A 27,108-nucleotide genomic window follows, 5' to 3' on the forward strand; every position below is an offset into this window, starting at 1 on the left:
TGAAGCTTAAAACATCCTGTAGTTTTAATAGTCTGTTTTAAGCTGTTAACAGCTTAGCTTTGATTGCATACAAACAATTTATACTCTTACTTCCATTTCCCACATTTTATGTTTTTGATGTCACAATTTACATCTTTCTATATTGTATATTAACAAATTATTATAACTTTTTAATATTTTTATCTTTTAATCTTTTATACTAGAGTTATAAGTTATTTAGATACCACTGTTACAGTATTAGGGTAATCTGGATTGAGTATATAATTACCTTTACCCCAGTGGGTTTTATAATTTCATATGGTTTCATGTTACTAAGTGTCCTTTCTTTTAAGCTGAAGAATTTACTATTTCCTATAAATCAGCTCCATTACTGATGAAGCCCCTCATCTTTTGTTTGTCCAAGGAAGTTTTTATCTCTCCTTCATTTCTGAAGGCCATTTTTGGCAGGTAAAACATTCTTGGTTGGCAGTACAGTCATGCACTGTGTAAAGACATTTTGGTCAGTGATGGTCCACATATGTGACAGTGCTCTCATAACATTTTAATAGTGCTAACAAATTCCAATCACCTAATGACATAGCCAGTGTAACATTGTAAAGCACATTACTCACGTCTGTCATTTAAACCTGCTGCACTGCCAGTCATGTAACAGTAGTAAATATGGTTATGTACAGTAGATTATATACAGTACATAATAATAGTAATAAGTGACCACATTACTGGTTTATATATTTTTATACTATTTATTGTTATTTTAGAATGTATTCCTTCTACTTACTAAAAAAGAAAAGTTAACTCAAAAATAAGCCTCAAGCAGATGCTTCAGAAGACATTCTAGAAGGCATTGTCACCATAGGAGATGTCAGCTCTGTGCATGTTATTGCCCCTGAATACCTTAAGTGGGACACGATAGAAGGTGTCAGACAGTGATACTCAAGATCCTAACCCTATTTAGGCCTAGATTAATGCGTATGTGTCTTCGTTTACAACAAAAAAGTTTAAAAAGTAAAATCAGGGGCAGGCAAACAGGGCCTGCAAGGTAGGCTACTGAGTTAAGAAGACAGAGTCCTAGCTCTGCTCTAAGATTTGCAGCACTAGATTTTGATACTTCACATATACAGCTAAGTGTACTAAATGTTGTTCTGGAATGTCACCCTTTTATTATGAAATGCAAATATGCTCAACTTTATGGTCCTTATGAGTTACTCCTTATTGTTCTAAGTAATTTCGGGATATTAACTCAGCCCAACCCTATGAAATTGGTCCCATTCTAACAATGAGGAACGTGAGGGTGTGATATAAGATATTCCAAACTCATCTTGAAGATTTCTTAGTCTATACTAGCCTCAGCTATTTCTCCAGTGAGTCCTGGTTTCTGTCACGGGTAAATGATATTCAGAGACAGTTTTGCACTTTAGAGGCTCATTCCTCCTGAGGTGTTAGCAGTCATAAGCCTTTTTAGTGGTTCAGGCTAGAAAAAAGTCCAACAAGAAAAAATGAAAAATGCATACTGTATTTCTAATTTGAGGATATACTGTGTTCTTGGATAAGGAGGCAAATTGTAACTACACTCTATGTGTATGTTGTTACCCTTTAGTAAGAAGAAGCTTCCCAGCCTGCTAGTGTTGAACATCTAGCAGGCCTAGACTCTAATGGCTTCTGTCTTCTCCTCTAGCTCTGCCTGCTTAGGACTCTGCCCAGCCAGGAAGGAAACCTACAGGAGGAAGAATGGCTGCAGGGTGGCTGACAACCTGGTCACAGGTACACAAGAAATTTCTCTGTTTCCAAAAGCACACTGCCATTCCTGAAAAGAACACATCTCTTGCCCCTGACCTGAAGCTTCACAGCCCAATCTGAGCTGGCTTCATCTTCCGCAGCTCCCAGGCTGCTTCATGTGGAAGAGGGAATCCCTGGGAAAGGCTTCTGTTCCCACATTTGTTAACTTTCTGCAGATATTCTTCCATATTTTTGAGTATGAATTCCAAACTTTAGTGAGTGCTGTAAAGAAGGAAAATTATTTATCATTTCTCAAGTATTTCTTGCATTCCTACAGTATGCCCTGTCTATACTGGATCTGAATAAGACGAAAAGAGTCCTCACAACCTAACTGTGCAAAGATCAAGCCAACCATATTTTAGAAAAGCTGTTTTGACCATGACCCTGAATGAGATGGCCCAGGGAGTAGGATTTAAAGAGAGTTCTGAGAACTCAGCTTTAAGGCAAATTAAGAGAAGGCCTCTGATGCATGTCTGAGCTTCCAGTGCCCTGAGTCTCCTCTCCAGTCCTGTCAGCCTCACCCACCATTCTCCTGGTACATTGTCAAAAATGGTCATTGGCTGAGCCAGAATATGTATGTGATGTTTTAGAACTCAGTAACCTTCCAGGAAGTGGCAGTGGACTTTTCCCAGGAGGAGTGGGCATTGCTGGACCCTGCTCAAAAAAATCTATACAAAGATGTGATGCTGGAGAACTTTAGGAACCTGGCCTCAGTAGGTAAGGCTGGCCTCATTTCTTCATTTGTTTATGTAGCAAATAGTTCTTAAGCACATATTATGTTCCAGAATCTGTGGAAAGAATAGCAGTACAGTGGTTAACCCCAAAATGAATGGTCCCTGCCCTTGAGGGGGCAGTCCAGTGGCTTCCCATGAAAATGCACTGATTTCATTTTCTCTATCACTAATAGCTTAAGGTAATTTGCAATCTGTGTCTGATCTTGTGTATAGGTTTCAAGGGTCACTTCCATATAGGGCGTGGACCATGCTTTTTGGTTCTTGTGAAAGAAAGAGCTCGGCTCTGATTGTTTTGTTGTTCCTAAAGCTGCACTTGACTATTTTAATAATCCTTTAGTTAAAGCCAAAGTATGGCAATCAGTTTTGTGGAATATTTAATTCTCACACATTTCTCCCACATCCTTGCTTTCTGCGTGAGCAGGGTATCAGCTCTGCAGACACAGTCTGATCTCCAAGGTGGATCAAGAACAGCTGAAGACAGATGAAAGAGGAATTTTACAAGGTGACTGTGCAGGTGAGCCTTGGGCAGAACAGAGTGCAGCCTTGGCCAGTGAGGGTTAGTACATTTGGGAATGTCACTCAGTGAAGGAAAAGAAATCTGAGGCCATGACATGAGCTTCCTTCCTGTTTCACCATCTATTCAATCATTCATACGTTCATTTGGTCTCCGAGAAAGAAGTTTTAATTCCTCTTTAAATGTAATGTCTCCATGAATGCTTTTTGTTTAGTTCTCCCTGTTTTCCAGATAATACTGTCTTATTTCCCAACCTCCACAATCCTTTCTAACTAAAATACCTCCCATTTCTACTGCTTGTTCCTATCACTGGTGAATCACTGGTTGTGTCTTCTTTCTTACATTTCTCTACTTAGAAGATATTATTTGAAAACAAATCCATAGGGTCTCCCTCCCTTTTTCTTTCATTCCAACCTTTTCTCCCAATAATTACAAAAATTTTCCTGTGCTATTTCAGACTGGGAAACTCAACTTAAATCAAAAGATACAGTTGCTATGCAGAACATTCCTGGGGGAGAAACATCCAATGGCATAAACATGGTAAGACTTACTAGGAAGTATTCCTGGTCTTTGTAGTAGAAGTCTGGGAATCTGAATGAGTTAAAACATCAGCACCCAAAGCAGGGGTAAGAATTCAGGCACCAAGCTTTCACCAGAAAGCTGTCTCGGGAGAGTTTGATTTTCATGAAATTGGAGAAATCTGTAAACCTAGGTTAACACTTGCTGGCTCACAGAGAATAACCACAAGTAAACATCTATGTAAATATGATTTTAGAGTTAAGTATTTAGTACATAATTCATTCATTCTTCACTCAGTATTAGAAAAACTGTATTAAAGAAGCCCTTTGCTGGGAAGGAATAGAGCCTTGGACAGAGGAGTGAGCTTATTCAACTCGAAAAAGCTAATAGGGCAAAAGTCATACGCACGTACTGAAAATGGTACACATGTCAGTCATGATCATGTGCTTCCTATATATGGCAGAATCCTCATGGAAGAGAATTCCTGTGAATAAGGTGAAAGTGAAAAAGCCTTTAGTCACCACTTACTCCCTTTTCAACAGGCAGAAAATCAACCTGGTGAGCACTCCCTGGAGTGTAACCATTGTGGGAAATTCAGAAAGAACACTCGCTTTATTTGTACAAGATATTGCAAGGGAGAGAAATGCTATAAATATATAAAGTATAGCAAAGTCTTCAACCATCCCTCAACTCTTAGGAGTCATGTGAGCATTCAAATTGGAGAGAAAACTCTTGAATTTACTGATTGTAGAAAAGCTTTCAATCAAGAGTCATCCCTCAGGAAACACTTAAGAACTCCCACAGGACAGAAGTTTCAGGAGTATGAGCAATGTGATATGTCCTTCAGCCTACACTCTTCCTGCTCAGTACGTGAGCAAATACCTACTGGAGAGAAAGGTGATGAATGCAGTGACTATGGCAAAATATCTCCCCTTAGTGTCCACACAAAAACTGGTAGTGTGGAGGAGGGTTTGGAATGTAATGAACATGAGAAAACTTTCACTGACCCTTTGTCCCTTCAGAACTGTGTCAGAACTCACTCTGGAGAGATGCCCTATGAATGCAGTGACTGTGGGAAAGCCTTCATTTTTCAGTCTTCCCTTAAGAAACACATGAGATCTCATACTGGAGAGAAGCCTTATGAGTGTGATCACTGTGGAAAATCCTTTAGCCAGAGCTCTCATCTGAATGTGCACAAAAGAACTCACACTGGAGAGAAACCCTATGACTGTAAGGAATGTGGGAAGGCTTTCACTGTTCCTTCATCCCTTCAGAAACATGTGAGAACCCACACTGGAGAGAAACCCTATGAATGCAGTGACTGTGGAAAAGCCTTCATCGATCAGTCATCCCTTAAGAAACACACACGCTCTCACACTGGAGAGAAGCCTTATGAGTGTAACCAGTGTGGAAAGTCCTTCAGCACAGGCTCTTACCTTATTGTGCACAAGAGAACTCACACTGGTGAGAAAACCTATGAGTGTAAAGAATGTGGGAAGGCCTTTAGGAATTCCTCTTGCCTGAGGGTACACGTGAGAACTCACACTGGAGAGAAGCCTTATAAATGTATTCAGTGTGAAAAAGCCTTTAGCACAAGCACTAACCTTATAATGCACAAGCGAATCCACAATGGCCAGAAACTCCATGAATGAAATGACTGCAGGAAAGTGTTTGTTGCCCCTCATGCCTCCTTTCTCACTTTAGAACATATATTGGAGAGAAGCCCTGTTATGGTCACCTGGAAACAGCCTTCTGGCCCAACTCTGGATGCCTGTTATACTGGGACAAACCTTATAAATGTTATAGCTATGATTGTTTTTATCAGTATTTCATTCTTATATGTGTCACAACTGTAGATCCTATGAATATTTTAGTTATCTTTTCAGTTTAATTGCATTGTGAACAGAATACATGGTCTTCAATATGTAGATTGTGTGTGACATAGATTTGAACATAATTGCTGGACACTGACTGATGTACTGTGGCAGACAGAACTAGTTGCTGTCTCAATATCCATTCCTCCCTTCTTTCTTAAAGTAATAAAATTTACCATTTAGTTCAAGCTGGCAATGTGGACAGTTTTCACCCAGCTTCCCTTACAGCTGTGAGCGGCCAAATATGTTCACATCCCTAGCCCATGCAAAGTAGGCAGAAGTCACTGGATACAGCTTCTAAGGAAGCTCATGGAAATGGGAATATCTCATCTGGTGTTTTTTTCTTAACTATTTGCCCTTTGTCTTGTCCCTTATTATTTCCTAGAAAATATATACACCAAGAGGAGGACAGAGAAAGGATACTAAATGAAACAACAGGGAAGATACAATATTATCTGGTTGCACTAATCCTGTGCTGCTTATCTCTGGATTTCATGTTACATGAGAAAAATTAACTGCCACGTGGTTTAAACCACTCTTGTGGGAAGTTCCTCTTTCATTTCAGTCCCAACTGTTACATCTAATATATGGTCAAGTTTTAGGAATCGTTCAAGTATGGTTGAAAAATTGTGTTTTCTGAGGCAGAAGGATCACTTAAGCCTAGGAGCTTGAAATCAGCTGAGGCAACACAGTGAGACCCCATCTCTACCAAAAAAGGAATAATTAGGTCTCGCTGTGTTGCCCAGGCTGGAGTGCAGTGGTGTGATCTCAGCTCAGTGCAACCTCCGCCTTCTGAGTTCAAGTGATTCTCGTGTCTCATCCTCCCAAGTAGCTGGGATTACAGGCAAATGCCACCATGCCTAGCTACTTTTTTGTATTTTTAGTACAGGTGGGGTTTCGCCATGTTGGCCAGGCTGGTTTTGAACTCCTGATCTCAAGTGATCTGCCTGCCTTGGCCTCCCAGAGTGCTAGGATTACAAGTGTGAGTCACCGCCCCCAGCCAAATTGTTTTCTTTAAAAATCTCTCTCTCTAGGCCAGGTGCAGTGGTGCATGTCTGGGAGCCCAAGGCGGGCAGATCACTTGAGCTTACCAGTTCAAGACCAAGCCCAGCCAATGAGCCAAAACTCCATCTCTACAAAAAACAAAACAAAAAAAAGTTAGCCGGGTATGGTATTGTGTACCTGTAGTCCCAGCTACTCAGTAGGCTGAGGTGAGAGGATCACCTGAGCCCAGGAGGCAGAGGTAGCAGTGAGCTGAGGTCATGCCACTGCTTTCCTACCCGGGCCACAGCAAGACTGTGTCTCAGGAAAAAAAAAAAAAAAACTCTCCTTTTTTGGGGGGCACTGTAATTGGGTACATATAAGTTTACTCATTTTGTGTTTCTGGCAAATTGTGCTATTAGTGCCCATACTTTTCCCCTAATAACTAATGTTCATTAATTTACTACAAATGTGAGCTACTGACCTAGAAATACCATTTTCTCAACCTGTAAGGACAACCAGGAGCAACTTACTTTTTCTCAGCGTTACATCAGTTATACTGTTGCTTGCAATAACATCCAGCAGGTATGGTCATCTTTACATCCCACAACTTGTCCTCTCTATTGATGCCTTTATGAGTTCTTTCGTAAGACAGACGTGAATGTTTGTTGGGGAATAGACCCAAACATTCAGGCTAACCACCTGAAGTTTCTAGGGGTTCAGTTGTCTGGCGCTTGTCAAGATATTCCCTCTAAGGTGAAAGGAGAATTGCTGCAATTTGTACTACTAATCACAAACAGCACAATGCTTGGTCGGTTTTTTTGGTTTCTGGAGGCACCATATTGACACATATGACCCATCTGCAGATGACTATATTAGTGAAGTTTCTACCCTACAGAAAAGAAGCAATATGACAACACTTGGAGAATTTAGAAAAATAACACGTTCTCGGCCAGACGCGGTGGCTCACGCCTGTAATCCCAGCACTTTGGGAGGCCAAGGCGGGCGGATCACCTGAGGTTGGGAGTTCGAGACCAGCCTGGCCAACATGGAGAAACCCCATCTCTACCAAAAATACAAAATTAGCTGGGCATGGTGGCACATGCCTGTAACCCCAGCTACTTGGGAGGCTGAGGCAGGAGAATCGCTTGAACCCAGGAGGCAGAGGTTGCAGTGAGCCGAGATTGGACCGTTGCACTCCAGCCTGGGCAACAAGAGCGAAACTCCATTTAAAAAACAAAAAACGAAAACATTCTGGCAGTATATGAGGGCAGGATAACAAACTCAGACAAGGACAGAATGAAGCCTGAAAACCTTCAAAAATAATTTATGAAATAGAAGGAAACTGGTTTTTTTTTTTGTTTTTTTTTTGAGATGGAGTCTCGCTCTGTTGCCAGGCTGGAGTGCAGTGGCGCGATCTCAGCTCATTGCAAACCTTCGCCTCCTGGGTTTCAAGTGATTCTCCTGCCTCAGCCTCTGGAGTAGCTGGGACTACAGGCAAGGGCCACCACACCCAGCTAGTTAGAGATGGGGTTTCACCATGTTGGCCAGGATGGTCTGGATCTCTTGACCTCGTGATCTGCCCACCTCAGCCTCCCAGAGTGCTGGGATTACAGGTGTGAGCCACCATGCCTGGCCGGAACTGGGTATTTTTTAAAAAGAAACCATCATATCGCATTTAAATTTATCCAGAAATGCAAAGTTGGTTTTACATTAGAAAAATCAATAAATACAATTCACTTTTAAAATAGGCTTATTACTCATTCACTCATACTAATAATTACTAGGCACCTAGAATGAGGCAGTGTTCAAAGCATTTAATGCATTATTGAAAAAATAGGATAATCTCAGTAGATATAGAAAAAGCCATAAAGAGGTATTACTGAGAAAAATCTTTCAAAATATGATAAACATTGTATAAAAAAATGCAAAAATAAACAATAAATGAATGGTGGAAAATAGAAAATGAGTTTAAAATCAGGAAGATGACAATGGTATCCACTACTTAGTATTTTACTGGAATCTTAAGTGAGGCAGGCTAGGAAAAGATATTTAAAAACCTAAGGACCAGAAAGGTAGAAGTAAATCTGTCATTATTTATAATATGATTACCTAAATGGAAAATTTCAAAGGATCTATATTTAAATTAATGAAAATGTTTACTATCTTAATAAAGATAAACTTGCAACTTATACTCAGGAATAGAAATAATAAAATTTAAAAGTCAATACCATTTATAAGAGCAACAATGGTATAACATATGGAAGAATACATTTTAAACTTACCAAAATTGTGGAAGAATAAATTGTAAACTTACCAAATTGTTTTGAAGACAGTCATTAAAGATGACGTAAACAAATTTGAGACATTCATTGAAAGGTCAAATTCTGAAAAGACTCACTTCTCCCAAACTGATTTAGATTCCAAAAGTTCCAAATACAGCTCCACTTCCAGATTGGCTGCAGACATTTACAGGAACCCACATGAATAAACAGTGAACTAACATCTTCAAAGACCCTGGAAATCTGTGGACAAAAAAAGGAGTGAAAGAATTAAATGCCAGAGGATGAGCTCCTCCTAGAAGAGCAGAAATCAGTGGCTGGTTTCTTCCCTGAAGGCATTTTCCTGGTCTCGGAGAGCCAGGCCTGCCACAGGCAGAGGAACTTTACGGAATATGGAGAGACCAGGGGGCATTAATGGTCACAAGGCTAGTGTGACACTATAATATAAAATAGACTCTCTTTACCAGTGCTGCGTATCCCTATGATGATTTGCTGAGTGTGTAGCAACAGCTGGTGCTGGGCATTAACCAGGAAAAAATGGATATCCCTATTGGAGTGCTTAGATTCCACAGTCCTGTTAGAGGGAGTGGTCTGAAATAGTCATAGGAAAGATCTTACTCAAGATGTTTGAAACCCGAAGTGAACCAAAACTAATTTTTACATCCCAACCTCTGATTGCATCAAAGTTGAGGAGATTCTCACCTAAACTGCTTGGCAGAGGAAATGGAGTGACTTCCAGATGAAAATATTTTTCAATTTCTGCTGTTCTTTTAAGCATAATATCCACATACAACGTAAAACATCACATGATGTGCAGAGCAGCAGGTCAATGTTACCAATCATCAGGAGAAAAAGGTCCAACAAAAATAGACCCATAGATGATATGAGAAGTTGGAATTAGCAGACAAGGACTTTAGAATTGTTATAGAACCAACAGGTTCGTATGTCTGCTGTGTAGTAGCAGACCAATTACACAGACACGGATTAAGCAGAGAGTTTAATTACCACAGGGCGCCAAGTAAGGAGATAGGAGGAGACATCTATATCCCCAAGAAGTTCCAGGCTGGAGTTTTAAAGGGGATCAGGGAGGGTGAAGGACTGGAGAATTAGGGTTGTTGATGGTCAGAGCAAGCAGGATAAAGTCATCAGGATGTGGAAACTAGATTCTTTGGTAAGTCAGCTCGTGGTGCCCCTCAGACCAGCTGAGTCAATGGGGTCCTTCAGACCACCTGAAATGGTAGGTATATCAGCATGTAAAAAGTGTGAAAGAGTATCTCAAAGGAAAAACTTAATGTTTTATAATGGTCAAGTTATCAATAGAGTAGTTAATCTTGTAACAGGGTGATATGGTTTGCCTGTGTTCCTACCCAAATCTCACCTTGAATTGTAATAATCCCCACCTGTCATGGGAAGGACCCAGTGGGAGGTAACTGAATCACGGGGGTGGGTTTTTCTGTGCTATTCTCATGGTAGTGAATAAGTCTCACGAACGTATGATTTTATAAAAGGGCAGTTCCCCTGCACACACTGTCTTGCTTGTCACCATGTAAGATATCCCTTTGCTCTTCGTCTTGGGCCATGATTGTGAGGCCTCTCCAGCCATGAGGGTCTGTGAGTTCATTAAACTTCTTTCCTTTATTAGTTACCTAGTCTCAGGTAGTATGTCCTTATTAGCAGCATGAGAACAGACTAATACACAGGGTCTACATGATTCTAGGACAATAGGCACCAGTGAACTATGAAGAAGTAGGTCAGAGATTAAACTTCATTAATGTTGAATGTGCTATAAGCTTGGTTTTTCATTTATCCCTCTCTCTTCTTTCCTGATAATATAAAGTTTATAGGGGTAGTTTCAGAATTGCCCCTATAACTTATGATACGTTAAAACAAAAAATTTCAAATGGATGAAAATATATATAGAATTGCAGGCCAGGCGTGGTGGCTCATACCTGTAATCCCAGCACTTTGGGAGGCCAAGGTGGGTGGATCACGAAGTCAGGAGTTCGAGACCAGCCTGGACAACATGGTGAAACCCCATCTCTACTAAAAAAAGAAAGATCAGCCAGGTGTGGTGGCACATGCCTGTAATCCCAGCTACTCGGGAGGCTGAGGTAGGAGAATCACTTCAACTTGGGAAGCAGAGGTCGCAGTGAGCCAAGATTGCGCCATTGCACTCCAGGGTTGGGTGGCAGAGCAAGACTGTTTCAAAAAAAAAAAAAAAAAGAAAGTACATAAAATTGCAGTATCTAAGTGGAATCTCTAAAGTAGAAACAGACAATCTAGAGGTAAAAATTATAATTTCTGAAATTAAAAAAAAATTCTGTAAGTGGGCCTAAAAGCAAACTAAACACAGCAAATAAAGGTGGGGGAGAGGGCAATCAGTGAACTCAAAGATAGGTTAACAGAAATGTGCCTAACTTATGGACACGGGAAAACAATGAGTGTTTTCTAAAACTGATTAAAAACATCAAACCAGCAGAGTCAAGCTCAGCAAACCTAAGCAGGATAAATGCAAAGAAAACCACACACAGTTCACCATCAATCTGTTAAAAAAAAAAAAAAAAATCTTAAAAAAGAGAAAGATAGTACGTTCAGGATTTTAAAAAATGTGGCTGACTTCTCAGTGACATAACAGGGAGAAGAAAAATGTAATTGTATCTTTAAAGTGCTGAAAGAGAAAAACCTAATTATATGCTTTGCAAAAAAAAAATCTTCAAAAATACAAAATTCCATTTTGAGACAAAAGCTGACAAAATAAATTGTCAAACTTGTGCTATGGGAAATACTACAGGAAGTGTTTCATACTGAAGAGAAATAATCCCAGGCTGAGGTGCATGCAGATTGATGGGATGAAATTAAAGAGTATGGAAGGGCAAACAGGTGGACAAATATAAAATACTATTTTTTTTAATTTAAAGACTATTGATTGATTAAAGCAACAATAACTTAGTGTGAACTCAGTAATAAGTTCCAGGGTCTGTATGTCTGCTTTTACACCAGTACCATGCTGTTTTGCTTACTGCAGCCTTGTAGTATAGTTTGAAGTCAGATAGAGTGATGCCTCCAGCTTTGTTCTTTTTTATTACCCCCAGACAGGGTTTCATTCTGCCACCCAGGCTGGAGTGCAGTGGCACAATTGTGGCTCCCTTCAGCCTCAACCTCCCAGGTTCAAGCAATCCTCCTGCCTCAGCCTGCCGAATAGCTGGGACTACAGACACATGCCACCACACATGGCAAATTTTTGTATTTTTTGTAAAGATGGGGTCTCACTGAGTTGCACAGGCTGGTCTCAAACTCCTGGACTGAAGTGATCTCACCTAGGGCTCCAGTGATCCTGTCTTGGGCTTCCAAAGCACTGAGATTATTAAGTGTGAGGCACTGCACCTGGATCTCCTCATCTTTTTCTAAAGCCACAAGTCCTGCAGGGTACAGGAGCTCATGCCTGTAATACCAGCACTTTGGGAGGCCAAAGTAGGAATACTCCTTAAGGCCTCAAAGGTTTGAGAGCAGTTTGGGAAACAAAGCAAGACTGTCTCTACAAAAAAATGTTTTTAAAAATAAGCTGGGCGTGGTGGTGTGCACTTGTAGTCCTAGCTACTTCGGAGGCTGAGGTGAGAGGACTGCTTGAGGCCAGGAGGTTGAGGCTACAGTGAGCCATGATTGTGCCACTGCACTCCAGCCTGGGTGACCAAGCACAAGACCCTTACTCTTTTATAACAAAACAAAACAAAACAAGCCACCAGTCCCACTCACATAACCTATTAATCTATTAACCCATTAATCCCTCAATCTATTAATGAATTAATCCATTCAAGAGGGCAGAGCCCTCAAGACCAGTCGTCTCTTAAAGGCCCCACTTCTGAATACTGCCACATGGGAGATTAAATTTCAACATGAGTTTTTGGAGGGGACAAATATTCAAACTATAGCATTCCACCCCGGCCCTCAAAAACTCTTGCTCCTCTCACATATGAGTACATTCATTCCTTCTCTATAGCCTAAATGTCTCAAGTTATTCCATCACCAACTCAAAAGTTCAAAGTCCAGAGTATCATCTGTGAGCCTGTGAAATCAAAACAAGTTACCTACTCTCGAGAGACAGTAGTGGTACAGGCATAAGACAGACATTCACATTCCAAAAGGGGAGAATGAGCAAAAAGAAGTAACAGGCCCCAGTCAAGTCTGAAGCCCAGCAGGGCAGACCATAAATCTGCAAGCCGGAGAATCATCTCTTTTGACTCCACGTGCTGCCTCCTGGAAAAACTGAGGTCACAGTTTGACCCCCCAAGGCCTCAGGCAGCCCAGCCCCTCTGGTTTTGCTGGGTGCATCCCAAATGGTGGCTTATACAGTTTGAGGTCTTGTGCCTGAAGACTTCCTAGGTGGGCGTTGCATGCTGCTGGTTACTCCGCAGTTTTGGGGTCCTGATGGCATTCTTACTCCCACAGCTCCACTAGGTATTGCCCTGGTGGGGATTCTGTAGCAGCCCCAACGTCACATTTCTGCATGTGACCATGGCTCTGGTCGGGACTCCCCGCAGTTGCTCTATCCTTACAACACGTCTATGCTTGGGCCTCCAGGCTTTTGATGACATCCTTTGGAATCTGGGTGGAAGCTGCCAAACCTCCATTCTGCAAGTCTGCAGAATTAGCTGCACATGGATGCCACCAAAGTTTATGACCTGTACCTTCTGAAGGGCATGAGCTGCACCTGGGTCACTTAAGCCATAGCTGGGCAGCCACAGAGCACTGTGCAGAGGTGCAGGGAGCAGAGTTCCAAGGCAACTCAGCAGCAAACTATGGAGAATGACTGGTCTGTCCCCTGAAGCCACTGTGCCCTCGTAGGCCTCTAGGCCTGTAATGTGAGGGGCAACCTTGAAAATCTCCAAAATGCCTTCAGGGTCTTTCTTCCATTGTTTTGAGTAAAAGCACCCGGCTCCCTTCTGTGCTAATCTCTTCAGCAAAGGATCACTAGGGTACGACCTTAGTTTCCCCACCTGAACACACTTTTTCACTCTATGTGGCCAGGCTGAGAGTTACCCAGATTTTTCCATGGTGCTTCCCTTTTAACATAAATTCTGTCTTTTAAGTTGTTCTTTTGCTTCTGAATCTTGGCACAAATAGCCAAAAGTAACCATGCAACTCCTATGTGTTGCTTAGAAATTTCTACTGCCACATACCCTAGTTCATCACTCTCAAATTAGGCCTTCCACAAAGCCCTCAGGCATGGATCGAGTTCAGCCAAGTTTTTTGCCAGTTTATAACAAGGACAGCCTTTACTGCAGTTTCCAATGCCTTCTTTCTCAATTCCAGCTGAAACCACATCAGAATGGCCTTTACTGTCCATATTTCTATCAAAATTCTAGACACAGCCACTTAACAAATCTCTAAGGCGTTCCAAATCTTTACCTAGCTTTGTTTTCTAAGCCTTCATCAGAATCTAGGCTTTTTCTAGTCTGCTCCTCCAAATTATTCTACCTTCTGCCCCATTATACCCAGTTTCAAAGCTGCTTCCACATGTTCAGGTATTTCTCGTTGTCAGTAACACCCTACTTCTTGGTACCAATTTTCCAGAATTCCATGAACTCTCCCACCAGTTAACCCAATGGTAACTGGAACATATTCCAGCTAAGAAATTCAGCAGTTTATTAAAAATTAATGGATCTAGGCCAGGCATGGTGGCTCACACCTGTAATCCCAACACATTGGGAGGCTGAGATGAGGGGATCACTTCAACCCAGGAGTTTGAGACCAGCCTGGGCAACAAAGCAAAGCCTTATCTCTACAAAAAATGAAAAGATTTGCTGGGCATGGTGGTACATGCCCTGTGGCCCCAGCTACTCAGGAGGCTGAGGTTAAAGTATTGCTTGAACCCAGAAGTCAAGGCTGCAGTGAGGTATGATGGTGTCCCTCCACTACAGCCTGGGTAACAGAATGAAACCATGTCTCAAAAAAAAAACCTCAGCCAGGCGCAGTGGCTCATGCCTGTAATCCCAGCACTTTGGGAGGCCAAGGCAGGTGGATCACCTGAGGCCAGGAATTCAAGACCAGCCTAGCCAACATGGCAAAACACCGTCTCTACTAAAAAAAAAAAAAAAAATACAAAAATTAGCCGGGCACAGTGGCACACACCTGTAACCCCAGCTACTCAGGAGGCTGAGGCAGGAGAACCACTTGAACCCAGGAGGTGGAGGTTACGGTGAGCCAAGATCGTGCCACTGCACTCCAGCCTGGGTGACAGATCAAGACTCTGCCTCAAAAAAAAAAAAAAAAAAAAAAAAAAAAAAAAAAAAAAAATTGGGTCTAGACACTGAGCACCAATGACTACTAACACTCACAAAAGAGACACCATTGGACATTATGTACCTTCTGATCAAAGATCACATGTGCCACCACCTCCCCAAAAATGAAACTGAATCTTATCTCTAGATCCAACTATGATATAAAAAGAAATACGCTGACAACCCTATGAGAATGCAATTAGCAAAATCCACACTACACATAACTCTAGATCTTAATCCAGGTGCTTCAAAAAAAAAAAAAAAAAAACGGGAAAGACTAAAAAATGACATCCAAAAATGAGCAAAGATTAAATAATGTTTGGGGTTCCACATTTGGGTGAAAGGTAATAAATGATTACTATAAAAGTCATGAGAGTGGTTACTTTGAGGGAAGAAAGAGGCAGTTGTGACTGGGACACGGTAGTTGAGGCAAAGTTCTACATCTTGAACGGGGTCGTGGTTACAAGAGTATTTGTTATTTAATTCATGAACCACACATTTAGGTCATATGAATAAATAAACCTAAACCTGATCTGCCCTTACCAAAAAATACTAGGAAATACAAGAGGAAATCTTCCCCCAACTACCCTTATGAGGCTGGCATAACCATGCTATGTACCAGATAATATGGCAGAAAAAGAAAACCACAAAGCTATCTCACAAACAGATTGGTCAGGTACAGTGCCTCACACCCATAATCCCAGCACTTTGGGAGGCCGAGGCAGGAGGATGACTGGAGCCCAGGGGTTCAAGACTGGCCTAGGCAACATAGGGAGACCCTGTCTCTACAAAAATTTAAACATTGGCCAGCATGGTGGTGTGTGCCTGTAGTCCCAGTTATTCGAGAGGCTGAGGTGGGAGGATGGCTTGAGCCCAGGAGTTCAAGGCTATACTGAGCCTGATCATGCCACTGCACTCCAGCCTGAATGAGAGTAAGACTCTCTTAAAAAAAAAAAAAAAAAAAGTGTATGAAAAGTCAGGAACTATAGTTTCTATAAATATATGTTAATTACTTTTTCTGGCAGGGCGCAGTGGCTCACGTCTGTAATCCCAACATTTTGGGAGGCTGAGGCAGGCGGATCACTTGAGGTCAAGAGTTCGAGGCCTGCCTGGCCAACATGATGAAATCCCGTCTCTACCAAAAATACAAAAATTAGCTGGGCATGGTGGTGTGCACCTGTAGTCCCAGCTACTCAGGATGCTGAGGCATGAGAATCGCTTGAACCCAGGAGGCGGAGGTTGAAGTGAGCCAAGTTGCACTACTGCACTCCAGTCTGGGAAACAGACTCTGTCTAAAAAGTAAATATATATATACATACACACACACATACATTTTCAAAGTATATGTTCAATTTGGTTTTTTTTCAACCATGACCTATCTTTATAGGTGAAGCACCTCCAAATTAGCATCAGGGGGTCCAACTGTTAATCTAAAAAAAGTATAATGAATACACTACTACCCTGAAGTTTCAGACTTTTTGGCCATTATACATTATGTTAACAATTAGATCCATTGCTTTAAATTTAGTTATTTCATCTGAAAAGTTTTCCGGAGGCCAGGCATGCTGGCTCACACCTGCAGTCCCAGCACTTTAAAAGGCCAAGGCAAGAGGATTGCTTGAGCCCAGGAGTTCGAGACCAGCCTCAGTAACGTAGTAATACTCCATTTGTATATAAAAAAAAAACTTTTTTAAGAAGAAAAGTTTTCTGGAGATTGAAATGTATCCAATTTAATATCCTCTTTGCTCTCAGGTATTTTACCAATGTTTCTACAATGAATGAGGAAAGGTTTCACAACAAAACCAATCTTTGGCCTTTCCTCCTTCCCCCTTTCTCTTCCTTTTCAGCAGAGTGTCCTTTTGGAAGGTACCCCTGAGGTGTGGGGGACTGCAGGGGCCAGCATGTCCACAGCCAAGCTTTTGGGTAACACAGATGCAAGTGAGGATTTAAAAGCCAATGAGGATAATGGAAGCTAGCCTTCTCACTGAGAAGAGAGTTACAAACAGGAAAGGGGAAGGTGAGAATAATACCTGTCCTGATTAGTTGAAAATATTAGTGTAAAGTCCTGTTAACATATAATATAGGACTCAAATGTGTATACTTATATCCACAAATGTGTTTAGGTAGAAAAACACTTATTCTCTACTCCTGTTTGCTGAGAGGCCCTGAAAGCAATGAATCCAAGGTAGCAATGATAATACTTAGTGCCCAGAATTGGTTTCTAAATACCATTATCCTCTTAAAGGAACTAGAGCTCTTTGGAGAAAAGGCTGACTCCAGGGCTGGAGAAGGAAAAATATGAGATGAGCCTAGAACATCTTAAGATTGGAAAGTTCTCATGGAATGATGGGTCATGTCAAGGGGATACAGGAGGCAGCCAAGGGGCCTTCCACTGGCCAAAGCTGGGACAACTAGAGCAAAATAAGTAATGAGTACATGGGAACCCATGAATTCACAATGATACAAATAAATGAAGAAAGAAATAGGGAGGAAAAAAATCTCTAACCTAGAGCAGTATGACAAACGGGAAATCTGGAAGGCACAGACAGTTGGAAAGAAAAAAAAAATTGCCGGGTGTGGTGGCTCACGTCTGTAATCCTAACACTTCAGGAGGCTGAGGTGGGCAGGTCACCTGAGGTCGGGAGTTGGAGACCAGCCTGACCAACATGGAGAAACCCCATCTCTACTAAAAAATAAAAAATTAGCCAGGCATAATGGCTCATGCCTGTAATCCCAGCTGAGGCAGAAGAATCGCTTGAACCCAGGAGCCGGGGAGGTTGCAGTGAGCCGAGATCACGCCATTGCACTCCAGCCTGGGCAACAAGAGTGAAACTCTGTCTCAAAAAAAAAAAAAATTGGCAACTATTATAATAATAATTAATCCAGACAAGAATCATTACTGGTGGATGAGTTTCTAAGAGGAAAAAGATATTTACATAGTCTTAACACATTGCCCCCTCAAAGCATTTAAGTATAACCTACTTTTAATTAATGCAGTTTTGCAACTTTTCAGTCTAAAGAAAAACAAAAAATAATTTAAAAAATTAACGCACAGTGGAGAAACTTGCCAGACACTATCTTAACCAAGAGATAACAACTTACACCACTATTAGAAATAATGGGGAGTGGCCAGGCGCTGTGGCTCACACCTGTACTCCTAGCACTTTGGGAGGCTGAGGAGGGAGGATTACTTGAGGTCAGGAGTTCGAGACCAGCCTGGCCAACATGGTGAAACCCTGTCTCTACAAAAATACAAAAATTAGCCGGGTGTGCTGGTGTGTGCCTGTAATCCCAGCTGCTCAGGAGGCTGAGGCAAGAGAATCACTTGAACCCAGGAAGCAGAGGTTGCAGTGAGCCGAGATCACGCACCACTGCACTCCAGCCTGGGTGACAGAGCAAGACTCTGTCTAAAAACAAAAAGAAAAGAAATAATGGGGAGTCTTTGGTGGTTTGTGTTGTGGGTCTTTATGATCAGTGATGAGGTCTATTCATCTCTACTGTGAGACCACAGGGGTCAGTGGGGTTAGTGAGTGATATGGTTTGGCTGTGTCCCCACCCAAATCTCACCTTGAATGGTAATAATCCCCACATGTCAAGGGTGGGGCCAGGTGGAGATAACTGAATTGCAGGCGGTTTCCCCCATACTGTTCTTGCAGTAGTGAGTAAGTCTCTCAAGATATGATGGACTTATAAAGGGAAGTCCCCCTCCACAAGATCTCTTGCCTGCTGCCAGGACATTGCTCCTCAGTCGCCTTCTGCCATGATTGTAAGGCCTCCTCAGCCATGTGGAACTATGAGTCAATTAAACCTCTTTCCTTTGTGTATTACCCAGTCTCAGGTATGTCTTTATTAGCAGCATGAAAACACATCAATACAGTGAGGATTTGTGAGGTTAGTGATGAAGGTCTGTAGGGACAGTGATTAGGAGTCTCTGGGGTCAGTAACATGTACACTGTGGGGTTAGTGATAGAGATTCCTTAGGAGCAGTAATAGGGATTATACAGAGATCAATGGAGGAATCTCTGGTGCTATGTTGCAGCTCTGTGGGGTCGGTGATATATATGAAGCGGGGTCAGGGATGTGCAGTCTGAAATCAATGGTGTGGCTATGTGGGGGTCAGCGATGTGATCCCAAGGGGGCTTGGTGGAGATTCAGATGGTCAGTCATACTGGGGAACTGTGGAGTCATTGATGGAAGGTCTGTGGGATTGCTCATTGGGAATTTAGAGGTAAGTACTGTGGCGCCCATAGAATATTTACCAGGGATGGAAAGTGCATTAGTTAAGGTCAGTGATGGGGGTTGAGGATTGGTGATGGGGTGTAGGTGTGTAATATGCCAGTGGTCAATAGGTTAGATGACGAGGGCTATAAGGAATGCTATTCATTGTCTACAAGAAACCCACTTTAATTAAACAGACACATATAGATTAAAAGATGAATGAAGAAAGATATACCATGCTAATGACAATCAAAAGAAAGCAGGAGTAGCTATATTAATTTCAGACAGAGCAGACTTCAACTTTTTTAAATTACAGAGATGGGGTCTTGCTACATTGCCCAGGCTAGTGTCAAACTCCTAGCCTCAAGCGATCCTCCACCTCAGCCTCCCAAAGTTCTGCGTTACAGATGTGAGACCCTGTGCCTGGACCAGAGCACACGTCATATCAAGGAAAGTTATCCAGGATAAAGAGGGGCATAACTTAAAGAGACCAATATTCCAAGAAGTCATAACAATCCTTAATGTGTGTACACATGACAGAGCATCAAAATGAGGTAAAAGCTAGTAGAACTGCATGGAGAAATAGATAAAACCACTATTATAGCTGGAGATTTAAATACCCCTTTATCGCCAGGCACAGTGGCACACTTTGGGAGGCCGAGGCGGTTAGATCACGAGGTCAGGAGTTCGACACCAGCCTGGTCAATATGGTGAAACCCTGTCTCTACTAAATATGTAAAAATTAGCCAAGTGTGGTGGTGCACACCTATAGTCCCAGCTACTTGGGAGGCCGAGGCAGGAGAATCGCTTGAACCCAGGAGGCAAAGGGTGCAGTGAACTGAGATCACGCCATGGCACTCCAGCCCAGGTGACAGTGCAAGACTCCATCTCAAAAAAAAAATAAATAAATGAAAAAATAAATTAATTAAAAATAAATACCCCTCTATCACAAATGGACAGATCCAGCAGGGAGAAAATCAGTAAGAATGTAGTAAAACTCAACAGCATTATCAATCAACTGGATATAATTAACATATATAGATTACTTCATCCAAAACCAGCAGATTATACATTCTTCTCAAGCTCACATAGAATATTCATCAAGACAGGCCACACTGCGGGTCATGAAACACCTCTTAACAAATATGAAAGAACTGAAATCATACAATGTATGCTCTCAGATCACAACAGAATTAAACTGGAAACTAATCAGAGACAGCTAAAAAAATCTCAAAATACTTGAAGATCAAACAGCACACTTCTAAATAAATAGGTCAAACAAATCTCAAAAAAAGTTTAAAAAATTTGCACTGACAACAGATACAACTTAACAAGATTTGTGGGGTGCAACAAAAGCAGTTCTTCAGGGGAAATTTATGACACTGAATGGTTAGAAAAGAAAAAAGATCTGTGCCAATCATCTAAGCTTCCACCTTAGGAAACTAAAAAAAAAAAAAAAGCAAATTAAATCCAAAGTAAGCAGAAGAAAAGAAATAATAAAAATTCAAGGCCAGACATGGTGGCTTATGCCTGTAATCTCAGCACTTTTGGAGGCCAATGTGGGAGGATCACTTGAGGGCCAGGAGTTTTGAGACCAGCCTGGGCAACACAGCTAGACTCCATCTCTACAAAAATTTTAAAAGCCAGGCATGCTGGCACATGCCTGTACTCCCCTCTGTTTCGGTGACTGAGGTGGAAGCATCCCTTGAGTCCAGGAGTTTGAGGCTGCAGTGAGCCATGATCATGCCACTGCACTCCTGCCTGGACAACAAAGCAAGACACTGTCTCAAACAAAAAACCTCAAGCAAAAGTCAGTGAAATTGAAAACAGAGTAAAATCAACAATACCAAAAGCTGGTTCTTTGAAAGGATGAATAAAATAAACCTCTCATCAGGCTAACAAAGAAAAAACAGAGAAGACACAAATTACTAATAGCAGAAATTAAGAAGGGACATCACTACAGATCTCATAAATATGAAATGGGAGGCGGAGCCAAGATGTCCAAATAGGAACAGCTCCAGTCTACAGCTCCCAGCATGAGTGATGCAGAAGACGGGTGATTTCTGCATTTCCAACTTAGGTACCGGGTTCATCTCACTGGGGAGTGTCAGAAAGTGGGTGCAGCGCACCGAGCGTGAGCTGAAGCAGGGCGAGGCATCACCTCACCTGGGAAGCGCAAGGGGTCAGGGAATTCCCTTTCCTAGTCAAAGAAAGGGGTGAGAGACAGCACCTGGAAAATCGGGTCACTCCCACCCTAATACTGCACTTTTCCAATGGTCTTAGCAAACGGCACACCAGGAGATTACATCCCACGCCTGGCTCGGAGGGTCCTACGCCCACAGAGCCTCGCTCATTGCTAGCACAACAGTCTGAGATCAAACGGCAAAGTGGCAGTGAGGCTGGGGGAGGGGCGCCCGCCATTGCTGAGGCTTGAGCAGGTAAACAAAGTGGCTGGGAAGCTTGAACTGGGTGGAGCCCACCGCAGCTCAAGGATGCCTGCCTGCCTCTGTAGACTCCACCTCTGCGGGCAGGGCACAGCCAAACAAAAGGCAGCAGAATCCTCTGCAGACTTAAATGTCCCTGTCTGCAGCTTTGAAGAGAGCAGTGGTTCTCTCAGCATGCAGCTGGAGATCTGAGAATGAACAGACTGCCTCCTCAAGTGGGTCCCTGACCCCTGAGTAGCCTAAGTGGGAGGCATCCCCCAGTAGGGGGAGACTGACACCTCACATGGCTGGGTACTCCTCTGAGACAAAACTTCCAGAGGAACGATCGGGCAGCAACATTTGCTGTTCACCAATATCCACTGTTCTGCAGCCTTTGCTGCTGATACCCAGGCAAACAGGTTTGGAGTGGACCTCCAGCAAACTCCAACAGACCTGCAGCTGAGGGTCCTGACTGTTAGAAGGAAAACTAACAAACAGGACATCCACACCAAAACCCTATCAGTACATCACCATCATCAAAGACCAAAGGTAGATAAAACCACAAAGATGGGGAAAAAACAGAGCAGAAAAACTGGAAACTCTAAAAATCAGAGCGCCTCTGCTCCTCCAAAGGAACGCAGCTCCTCATCAGCAATGGAACAAAGCTGGACAGAAAATGACTTTGACGAGTTGACAGAAGAAGGCTTCAGATGATCAAACAACTCCAAGCTAAAGGAGGAAGTTTGAACCCATGGCAAAGAAGTTAAAAACCGTGAAAAAAAATTAGAATGGCTAACTAGAATAGCCAATGCAGAGAAGTCCTTAAAGGACCTGATGGAGCTGAAAACCAAGGCACAAGAACTACATGACAAATGCACAAGCCTCAGTAGCCGATTCGATCAACTGGAAGAAAGGGTATCAGTGATGGAAGATCAAATGAATGAAATGAAACAAGAAGAGAAGTTTAGAGAAAAAAGAATGAAAAGAAACAAACAAAGCCTCCAAGAAATATAGGACTATATGAAAAGACCAAATCTACATCTGATTGGTGTATCTGAAAGTGACAGGGAGAATGGAACCAAGTTGGAAAACACTCTGCAGGATATTATCCAGGAGAACTTCCCCAATCTAGCAAGGCAGGCCAACATTCAAATTCAGGAAATACAGAGAACGCCACAAAGATACTCCTCAAGAAGAGCAACTCCAAGACACATAACTGTCAGATTCACCAAAGTTGAAATGAAGGAAAAAATGTTAAGGGCACCCAGAGAGAAAGGTCGGGTTACCCACAAAGGGAAGCCCATCAGACTAACAGCTGATCTCTCAGCAGAAACTCTACAAGCCAGAAGACAGTGGGGGCCAATATTCAACACTCTTAAAGAAAAGAATTTTCAACCAGAATTTCATATCCAGCCAAACTAAGCTTCATAAGTGAAGGAGAAATAAAATACAGACAAGCAAATGCTGAGAGATTTTGTCACCACCTGGCCTGCCCTACAAGAGCTCCTGAAGGAAGGACTAAACATGGAAAGGAACAACCGGTACCAACCACTGCAAAAACATGCCAAATTGTAAAGACCATCGAGGCTAGGAAGAAACTGCATCAACTAACGAGCAAAATAACCAACTAACATCATAATGACAGGATCAAATTCACACATAACAATATTAACCTTAAATGTAAATGGGCTAAATGCTCCAATTAAAAGACACAGACTGGCAAATTGGATAGAGTCAAGACCCATCAGTGTGCTGTATTCAGGAAACCCATCTCACGTGCAGAGACACACATAGACTCAAAATAAAGGGATGGAGGAAGATCTGCCAAGCAAATGGAAAACAAAGAAAGGCAGGGGTTGCAATCCTAGTCTCTGATAAAACAGACTTTAAACCAACAAAGATCAAAAGAGACAAGGCCATTACATAATGGTAAAGGGATCAATTCAACAAGAAGAGCTAACTATCCTAAATATATATGCACCCAATACAGGAGCACCCAGATTCATAAAGCAAGTCCTTGGAGACCTAGAAAGAGACTTAGACTCCCACACAATAATAATGGGAGACTTTAACACCCCACTGTCAACATTAGACAGATCAACAAGACAGAAAGTTAACAAGGATATCCAGGAGTTGAACTCGGCTCTGTACCAAGCAGACCTAATAGACATCTACAGAACTCTTCACCCCAAATCAACAGAATATACATTCTTCTCAGCACCACACCGCACTTATTCCAAAATTGACCACATAGTTGGAAGTAAAGCTCTCCTCAGCAAATGTAAAAGAACAGAAATTATAACAAACTGTCTCTCAGACCACAGTGCAATCAAACTACAACTCACGATTAAGAAACTCACTCAAAACCGCTCAACTACATGGAAACTGAACAACCTGCTCCTGAATGACTACTGGGTACATAACGAAATGAAGGCAGAAATAAAAATGTTTTTTGAAACCCATGAGAACAAAGACACAACATACCAGAATCTGGGACACATTCAAAGCAGTGTGTAGAGGGAAATTTATAGCACTAAATGACCACAAGAGAAAGCAGGAAAGATCTAAAATTGACACCCTAACATCACAATTAAAACAAATAGAAAAGCAAGAGCAAACACATTCAAAAGCTAGCAGAAGGCAAGAAATAACTAAGATCAGAGCAGAACTGAAGGAAATAGAGACACAAAAAACCCTTCAAAAAATCAATGAATACAGGAGCTGGTTTTTTGAAAAGATCAACAAAATTGATAGACCACTAGCAAGACTAATAAAGAAGAAAAGAGAGAAGAATCAAATAGATGCAATAAAAAATGATAAAGGGGATATCACCACTGATACCACAGAAATACAAACTACCATCAGAGAATAAACACCTCTACGCAAATAAACTAGAAAACCTAGAAGAAATGGATAAATTCCTTGACACATACACCCTCCCAAGACTAAACCAGGAAGAAGTTGAATCCCTGAACAGACCAATAACACGCTCTGAAATTGAGGCAATAACTAATAGCTTACCAACCAAAAAAGTCCAGGACCAGATGGATTCACAGCCGAATTCTACCAGAGGTACAAGGAGGAGCTGGTACCATTCCTTCTGAAACTATTCCAATCAATAGAAAAAGAGGGAATCCTCCCTAACTCATTTTATAAGGCCAGCATCATCCTGATACCAAAGCCTGGCAGAGACACAATAAAAAAAAGAGAATTTTGGACCAATATCCCTGATGAACATCAATGCAAAAATCCTCAATAAAATACTGGCAAACCGAATCCAGCAGCACATCAAAAAGCTTATCCACCATGATCAAGTGGGCTTCATCCCTGGGATGCAAGGCTGGTTCAACATATGCAAATCAATAAACGTAATCCAGCATATAAACAGAACCAACGACAAAAACCATATGATTATCTCAATAGATGCAGAAAAGGCCTTTGACAAAATTCAACAACCCTTCATGCTAAAAACTCTCAATAAATTAGGTATTGATGAGAGTATCTCAAAATACTAAGAGCTATCTATGACAAACCCACAGCCAATATCATACTGAATGGGCAAAAACTGGAAGCATTCCCTTTGAAAACTGGCACAAAACAGGGATGCCCTCTCTCACCACTCCTATTCAATATAGTGTTGGAAGTTCTGGCCAGGGCAATCAGGCAGGAGAAGGAAATAAAGGGTATTCAGTTAGTAAAAGAGGAAGTCAAATTGTCCCTGTTTGCAGATGACATGATTGTTTATCTAGAAAACCCCATCGTCTCAGCCCAAAATCTCCTTAAGCTGATAGGCAACTTCAGCAAAGTCTCAGGATACAAAATCAATGTGCAAAAATCACAAGCATTCTTATACACCAATAACAGACAGAGAGCCAAATCATGAGTGAACTCCCATTAACAATTGCTTCAAAGACAATAAAATACCTAAGAATCCAACTTACAAGGGACGTGAAGGACCTCTTCAAGGAGAACTACAAACCACTGCTCAATGAAATAAAAGAGGATACAAACAAATGGAAGAACATTCCATGCTCATGGATAGGAAGAATCAATATCGGGAAAATGGCCATACTGCCCAAGGTAATTTATAGACTCAATGCCATCCCCATCAAGCTACCAATGACTTTCTTCACAGAATTGGAAAAAACTACTTTAAAGTTCATATGGAACCAAAAAAGAGCCCACATTGCCAAGTCAATCCTAAGCCAAAAGAACAAAGCTGGAGGCATCAGACTACCTGACTTCAAACTATACTACAAGGCTACAGTAACCAAAACAGCATGGTACTGGTACCAAAACACAGATATAGACCAATGGAACAGAACAGAGCCCTCAGAAATTATGCCACATATCTACAACCATCTGATCTTTGACAAACCTGACAAAAACAAGCAATGGGGAAAGAATTCCCTATTTAATAAATGGTGCTGGGAAAACTGGCTAGCCATATGTAGAAAGCTGAAACTGGATCTCTTAAAGACTTAAATCTTAGACCTAAAACCATAAAAACCCTAGAAGAAAACCTAGGCAATACCATTCAGGACATAGGCATGGGCAAGGACTTCATGTCTAAAACACCAAAAGCAATGGCAACAAAAGCCAAAATTGACAAATGGGATCTAATTAAACTAAAGAGCTTCTGCACAGCCAAAGAAACTACCATCAGAGTGAACAGGCAACCTACAGAATGGGAGAAAATGTTTGCAACCTACTCATCTGACAAAGGGCTAATATCCAGAATCTACAATGAACTCAAACAAATTTACAAGAAAAAAACCACCCCATCAAAAAGTGAGCAAAGGACATGAATAGACACTTCTCAAAAGAAGACATTTATGCAGCCAAAAGACACATGAAAAAATGCTCATCATCATTGGCCATCAGAGAAATGCAAATCAAAACCACAATGAGATACCATCTCACACCAGTTAGAATGGCAATCATTAAAAAGTCAGGAAACAACAGGTGCTGGAGAGGATGTGGAGAAATAGGAACACTTTTACACTGTTGGTGGAACTGTAAACTAGTTCAACCATTGTGGAAGTCAGTGTGGTGATTCCTCAGGGATCTAGAACAAGAAATACCATTTGACCCAGCAATCCCATTACTGGGTATATACCCAGAGGATTATAAATCATGCTGCTATAAAGACACATGCACATGTACATTTATTGCGGCACTATTCACAATAGCAAAGACTTGGAACCAACCCAAACGTCCATCAATGATAGACTGGATTAAGAAAATATGGCACATATATACCATGGAATACTATGCAGCCATAAAAAATGATGAGTTCATGTCCTTTGTTGGGACATGGATGAAGCTGGAAACCATCATTCTCAGCAAACTATCCCAAGGACAAAAAACCAAACACCACATGTTCTCACTCATAGGTGGGAATTGAACAGTGATAACACATGGACACAGGAAGGGGAACATCACACACCGGGGCCTGTTGTGGGGTGGGGTGAGGGGGAGGAATAGCATTAGGAGATATACCTAATGT

The 27,108-nt window shown here is 41.7% G+C and overlaps 1 protein-coding gene and 1 long non-coding RNA gene across 23 annotated transcripts in view; one reads left to right on the top strand and one right to left on the bottom strand.

Annotated features, from left to right (window-relative positions):
- Positions 1-5,605, top strand: part of ZNF177 (zinc finger protein 177) — a 38,929-nt gene extending 33,324 nt beyond the window's left edge. For 13 of the 20 annotated variants that reach the window (XM_063599834.1, XM_055103399.2, XM_055103401.2 and 10 more), the window contains 5 exons: positions 1,676-1,761; positions 2,367-2,493; positions 2,932-3,024; positions 3,482-3,564; positions 4,086-5,605. In XM_063599834.1, coding sequence (XP_063455904.1) covers positions 1,729-1,761; positions 2,367-2,493; positions 2,932-3,024; positions 3,482-3,564; positions 4,086-5,195 — 1,446 coding nt within the window. In that variant the 5' untranslated portion in view covers positions 1,676-1,728 and the 3' untranslated portion in view covers positions 5,196-5,605. The remainder of the gene's footprint in view (positions 1-1,675; positions 1,762-2,366; positions 2,494-2,931; positions 3,025-3,481; positions 3,565-4,085) is intronic. The other 7 variants (XM_063599835.1, XM_057300589.2, XM_063599836.1 and 4 more) reach the window with 1 other exon arrangement.
- Positions 521-27,108, bottom strand: part of LOC106634069 (uncharacterized) — a 30,150-nt gene continuing 3,562 nt past the window's right edge. The window contains exons 2-5 of one of the 3 annotated variants that reach the window (XR_008622063.2): positions 10,630-10,879; positions 8,716-8,923; positions 6,932-7,149; positions 521-1,998 (exon numbers count right to left, since the gene is read on the bottom strand). This is a non-coding gene — a long non-coding RNA (uncharacterized LOC106634069). Of the gene's footprint in view, positions 1,999-6,931; positions 7,291-8,715; positions 8,924-10,629; positions 24,922-27,108 lie in introns of those variants that run through there. The other 2 variants (XR_010110820.1, XR_010110819.1) reach the window with 2 other exon arrangements.

The sequence above is a fragment of the Pan paniscus genome, chromosome 20 (assembly GCF_029289425.2).
Source record: "Pan paniscus chromosome 20, NHGRI_mPanPan1-v2.0_pri, whole genome shotgun sequence".
Taxonomy (NCBI): domain Eukaryota; kingdom Metazoa; phylum Chordata; class Mammalia; order Primates; family Hominidae; genus Pan; species Pan paniscus.